A 6293-nucleotide genomic window follows, 5' to 3' on the forward strand; every position below is an offset into this window, starting at 1 on the left:
GGCCTCAAGCTGTTATGTGACGACTTGGAGCTGGTTCTAAACAATTTGTGCTCCGAGTAAAAGGCTGTCCCTCATTCTTTTTATTTCCCTTTTTCTCTTTTCTAAGTACCAGGTTAAAGGCACTGTGTTTCTTTCAAGCTGGTTATTGCAGTGTTCTGGTTTTGTACTGACTAGTATCTCTTCTTAACCACAGGAGGAGCAGCAGAGTGGCGCTGGAGGTAGCAAGCCAATGAAATCTCAGGGAAGTGGAGCATGCCCGCTGACGCGGTCGACTCTGGACCGGGCTAGCCATCATGCTCGCAGGACTGCCAGACGGCTACGGCACCACCACCATCATCACCATGCGCCCAAGACGCCCTCCAACCTGGAGATCCTGGAGCTGCACACGCGACAGGTGCTCAAGAGGCTGGAAGTGGGACCCTTTGAGGAGGTGAGGGTACTGACACACTACCATCTCCCCCATGCTGCTTTGGTCTAACCTAATGTCCAACTCCTACACTGAGGCTAGGTTAATTATGAACCTTTGTTGAAGTAAATCTCTATGCTCGTTTCGCAGGATGCCCCCTTCAGCTCCACGGTGACGGCCAAGTTCAACAAGGCATCTGTAGCATCTGCTGCAGCTGTGGAGCGGAGCCTGGACAACAACCTCCGTTTGGTGATGTGCCACGGCCGGATTATCAGGTGAGCCAGAAGAACCCCACCCCCTCACTGGCACCCTTGGCCCCCAGGCTGCCTGTGACCTTTTCAGGGAAGGAGCCAAGGATCTGGAGCCTGGGTTAATGGTTCCTCTGCCAGCCGGCATCTCTCTGCTCGCACGCTAAGTCCTCAGTCATGCATCACCTCCCAACAGGTAGAGCAGTGACTCACTCTCTACTCACCACCCAACACCTCTGGTTGGCTTTGATAATGCTCAAGTTACTGGCTGCAGTGGTTACATGTTACAACACAGAGCTAGTGTTGTACAGCCTAAACATGTTCGGCTGGACCACCTGCACTATGCAATCTTTACATGTTTCAACTCACCACTTACATCAAACTTTAGCCTAAATAAAACAAAATACCTAAAATTAGGTAAAAATTCTGTGGTTTCAGGCTTTTTCTACCCTTCTTACTAGTGTGTGTATGTGTGCACAGAGATGAGCGTTGTCACACCAGGGTGAAGAATAGTCCGGTGCAGGAAGGTGAGAGGAATGGTGGCCAGCAGTTGGAAGGGGTCCTGGTGAAAACAGAAATCAATGACACCATGCAGGAACAGCACAAAGACCCAGAGAGAGGGGAGATACCGAGCCCCCTCAGCAGTGAGTCTAACTGGTCAAGTCACCGGCTGTCAATCAACGGTTTAGGTAGGCTCATCTTTGAATGCCAGAGAATTAAAATTAAAAGTTAAAATTCCGTTGTAGAGATATATGTAATTCATCCTTCTCTTTTTTTCCTCAGAGTTTTTCGAAAGAGTGAATTCCGATCTGAGGAAAGGAACCGCGGTGTACTCCGACATCTCAGACTCTGAGTCCGAAGAGCGTTGCTCTACACAGGTAACTAATCGCACTTTCTCCCCAAAGGGTCCTGTCTCTCCTTCACACAGAGGAATAGTTTTTAAGTTATAAAGGCTGACACATCTGTGTGACCTTGTGCAGAAAAGGGACTCTGGGAAGGATTCAGGGAGCTCAGATGAGGAGGATAAGGAGCTGTGCAGGACGGAGCGAGGCACAGGCAGTGTGACGGACCTGCAGCAGGCCAGCCAGGCCCTCAGCCACCACCACAAACCACTCAAAGGGTACGGGAAGCATGGATAAATGGACCAAATGGCGTTCTTGTTCTAAGTATTCTGTATATGCAATGCAATAGAAATCCAATGGGGGGACATTAGTATTACATTAGCCACAGTGGCTGAGGAGCCATGCATGAATCATTCATTATCCAGTTGAGTTAAGAGATTTAATTAAGTTGTTCCTTTACTTGCTGGCCTCCGTAGAGAACATCCTACCTCGCCAACCACAGAAGAGGAGGCTGTTGAGGGCATGCTGTCCATGGCAGGGCTGCTGTACCCTCAGCGACCAGAGGAGAGTAGCACTGCCCAGGAGCCCTGGTGGTCCAGCCCAGCCCATCGCTCCCCTGACCGTGGTACCCTACAGTCCTGAAATATTATAAACACCAAGATCTCAATTTGACTAAGGACCTAATTCAATCCATTTCAGATTAAGTAAACTTTCCCTGTGGTTGTCCTGTAGGTGAAAGAGAGCCTGCGTCAGGGGAGGAGAGCCAGGATTCAGACAGCAACTCCACACTGAGCCTTCAGGTAATGATAATAACCAAGGATGAATGGGTCATGCCTGCACATGCTGATGCCGACACCTCTTAAGACTGACGTATCTATTTTGAGAGGACATCAGAATCACTCACTCTGGAATAACTAATCTTCCTCTCTAGGTAACAAGTTGGGATCTAATGTAAAGTAATAATGTCTCCCTTTCCTTTAGGATGAGCGGAGGGCCCAGCAGCATGTGCGTAAGGAGTGTCGAGCTGAACTCAGCCAGAGGATCCAGGAGAACAAGAACTTCATGGACAGTCAGAGCAGTGGGAGTAACAGCAGCGAGGCCTGGGGGGACCAGAGCCCCTCTCAGGCTGCCTCTAGCCCACTCTGCCTGGACCCCAGACCAGGGACCGACTATCAGTACTGTGAGACCACTCTGTCACCCCCCCTGCATCCCTCCAAGAGGTCCGCCCCAAACACCCCACCCATCAGTAATCAAGCGACTAAAGGTTTGACTCCATATTTTTATTTGACCTAGTTAATCTATAGTAGTTGAAATGAGTGTCGCGTTCTTCTTCTCTCTCCTCCTTTTGTTATTGATCTCTGTGCAATGTTTCTTCTTCTCAGGAAAACGTCCTAAGAAAGGTATGGCCACCACCAAGCAGAGACTGGGGAAGATTCTCAAGCTGAGCAGGAACAACCACTTTTTGCTATAGCACTCAAGACCCATATGTCTCCAGTAAAAACTTTAAGGGACAACTCGACCCCTACCCATATACTGAGGATGCGTCTCTTTCAGCTTCGACTCTCACATTCTATCAAAAATCATCGCTTGGATGGACTGCCCTGAATCACTGACTCCACATGCTAGATGACAAAGACACGAGCGAGCGCACCGTTTCCCATGGTGAAGTGATGGTGCGCTGTAAAAACAACTGCTTGGATTCTCAGCAGTGACATTGGATTGTATATGTTCTAGTCATCAAAAGAGAGACACAGTAAATTTGGCTTCGTTTGAGTTGAAGCACCGCAACAACACAGAATTGTCCAAAGATGCATGGCAGTGGGAATTTAAATTACGTCTTTTGATACAACAACTTTGCATCTGAGCCACGCTTTTGTATCTGTTTTGGCTGGTGCTTTACCCAAGGCTTGCACTAGCCCTTCCAACCAACACTACTTGTTATGCCACAACAAGCAAAACATGTTGTGCTTAAGCCGAGAATGGCAAGTGAAGATGCTGCTTTCTGCTACCTGGTTTTCATCACCTCTTTGGGACATTGTCTTGTGTTAGTCTGACTGAAGAGCAAGAATGGTGCTATGGTGTTGGAACAAATTTGAAATGGTGCTATAGTGTATATTCATGCTATCCTTTTGTCTACCCTCCTGTCACGATCACACCAGTGATTGCATTTGAGAGAGGGGGGAGATATTTTGATGCAGCACTCTAGTCACCTTGCCTTATCAGCCTCCCAGTACGTAAAAAGCTATCATGAATCCTAATGCATTAAGCCATTCCAAAAATACCTCTCCTACCACATTAAGAGTACTGGTTCTGTTTACTAAAAGAGTTACGAGCCTTATTGCTCTATAGTTGATCACTCTATAGTTGATCATATCAAATGTGTTCCTTTGGTGCCATCTATTGGTCAAATTAGGGCAGGTAGCTTGAGAGTGCTGTTATTATTAAAGGTTTCTGAAATTGCAAAAAGCTTTTATATAAAGTAAAAAATGTACAGAATTTATAATAAGTTATCCATAATTTATTTCACTTTCTCTTTTGGTGTTTATTGTTCTGTTTCTTTTGCTGGTATTGAATTATGTATTGAGGGGGGAAAAAGTTAATAATGGCTATATGACTATGACAATCCTGTTACGATGGATAGTGTAACGGATGTGGGATTTTCTTCCCTAAGAGGCAAAGTATACAACCTCTTACATTTGTATGGGTGGATTTCAGCAAAAATCTACAAAAGATTATACACATTTCCTATCTTCTAGTTGGGCTAAGAATGATACTTTGATTAAAAAAGATTGGTCAAGAATATTTGGCTATTTGTATGAAATTGAAAGAATATTTATTTTTTAATAAATGTGTCAAAGGAAAAATCCACTCAACTGTATTTTGGCTTTTTTTCTTTCATTAGTCCACTTGATACAGTCCCAAAATGTTTTGCATGTCAGCAGTCAAGTTTTCAAGATAGGATTTTCAAGAAGCAAAGTGTCACTTGATGCGGCACATGCAAAACATTTTGGGACTGTATCAACAATGGACTCATTTTTAAAAAGAGTGGATTTTTTTCTTTAAGTGACAGAATTTTGCAATTGTATGTAATTAAGGCTACTGATCCAGTTATTGTTAAAGGGTATGCTTATTTTCCCTGTCACTATATATACCCTCATATTGGCTTGAAAGACCTCAGGTTGGATTTTGAATGGGTCTTTCTTTTTGGTGATAATGCCAAAAATGTGAGCACCATGAATGGCTTGAAAGACCTCTTACATTTGTAGTGAGAGATTCCTCAGTTTGTGTCTTTCTCAGGGACCCATGCTCTTGACTTAAGAAACGTTTGTTTTGATAAGCAACATGAAATGACCCATCATCGTGGACACATTTTCTGATCATTGATCTATTCACTTTTTTTTTTAATGTGTAGTTGGTATTACAAGTGTTACTAAGAACCCTTTTAGTTGTACCCTTGAGTCCTTTTTTTATAGAAATGGAATTATGTAGCCTGTCTCCAACTTTCATTCCAAAATCGTGTTTTTTTTCATGTTAATCGTCATCACTTCAAACAGTGAATGGTGGACAAAGTTACGACTGCTCAGGGCTGTTTGATGGTGACCGTTTCTAGACTAAGAACTTCAAATATTTAGGTTGACCCAAAGGAAGCAATCTCTTTTGAATATAAAACCATTTCTTGCATTTGGCACAGAGCATGCCAACAGAGGGGACCCCAAGTAAAATTAAGCCATCACTAAATCTTCACTATTCTCATGTGCTACCTGGCAAGACATATTGCACTAACTTCCAGGTTTAAGCATGTCAAATAGCTTTAAGTGCCACCCACCCAGAACGGAGTTCCCATCTTTGACTGACTTATTCTACACCCTCATGTTAATTGTGCTGTGCTCCTGTCTAGCTATTTAGCCATTTGCGGTTGCCTATATATGCTGTAGAGATTCATTCAGAGAAACTTGACTTCTCCTACTCCCAGCCCTTGTAAACGATAATAACAAAAAGACAAAGCTTCTTAGAAGCAAAGCTCATGAGTTGCTTTCCAGTTACTCAACTGTTTCACTTTTCAGCATCCAACATGTTTGATCGTGCATGGCATTACTGGCCTGCTGGCAGGGTCCTATTATCCAGTAGGCTACTATTAATTGTACAGTATTTATTTGACTGCATTTTAGATCAGTTTTACATTTGTGTGAAGTATTGTTGGTCATGGTATGTCTTTCTATTCTGCAAATTGCTTGTTTCAACGGCTATATGTTGTGATCATTCAAAACGAAATAAGCTTAAGTCTTTTGACACTGTAACCCATTTGCAATGAATCTTTGAACGTTTATTTCTGTATCCCAATGTGGCCTGTAAAATAATAAAATATTTTTAAGCAATGTTTTCATTATTTATTGTCAGTCCAACGTCAACACGCATCAGTAAGACTGGGTAAGATATTTTGCATTGACAAATACCATTGACGTGATAGCTACTCTTAGATCACTTGAATTTAATGTCTAAAGTCATCCATGGCTACTGTAAAGCAGGTAAAGGACACCTGCTCGTCGAGTATCTCATTCTAAAATCATTGGCATTAATATGGAGTTGGTCCCCCCCCTTTGCTGCGATAACAGCCTCCACTCTTCTGGGAAGGCTTTCCATTAGATGTTGGAACATTGCTGCCTGGAATTGCGTCCATTCAGCCACGAGCATTCGTGAGGTCCGACACTGATGTTGGTCGATTAGGCCTGGCTCTGTCGTCGTTCCAATTCATCCCAAAGGTGTTCGATGGGGTTGAGGTCAGGGCTCTGTACAGGC

At 43.8% G+C, this 6293-nt stretch overlaps 1 protein-coding gene across 1 annotated transcript in view; it reads left to right on the plus strand.

Annotated features, from left to right (window-relative positions):
• The window catches only part of kdm7ab (lysine (K)-specific demethylase 7Ab), a 46422-nt gene extending 40563 nt beyond the window's left edge, over window positions 1–5859 (plus strand). Inside the window, exons 12-20 of the mRNA XM_039001497.1 lie at window positions 194–430; window positions 557–681; window positions 1135–1343; window positions 1438–1532; window positions 1635–1774; window positions 1973–2121; window positions 2229–2296; window positions 2478–2760; window positions 2879–5859. Coding sequence (XP_038857425.1) covers window positions 194–430; window positions 557–681; window positions 1135–1343; window positions 1438–1532; window positions 1635–1774; window positions 1973–2121; window positions 2229–2296; window positions 2478–2760; window positions 2879–2967 — 1395 coding nt within the window. The 3' untranslated portion in view covers window positions 2968–5859. The remainder of the gene's footprint in view (window positions 1–193; window positions 431–556; window positions 682–1134; window positions 1344–1437; window positions 1533–1634; window positions 1775–1972; window positions 2122–2228; window positions 2297–2477; window positions 2761–2878) is intronic.
• The last annotated feature ends 434 nt before the right edge of the window (window positions 5860–6293 follow it).

This window comes from Salvelinus namaycush, chromosome 9, assembly GCF_016432855.1.
Source record: "Salvelinus namaycush isolate Seneca chromosome 9, SaNama_1.0, whole genome shotgun sequence".
Taxonomy (NCBI): Eukaryota; Metazoa; Chordata; class Actinopteri; order Salmoniformes; family Salmonidae; genus Salvelinus; species Salvelinus namaycush.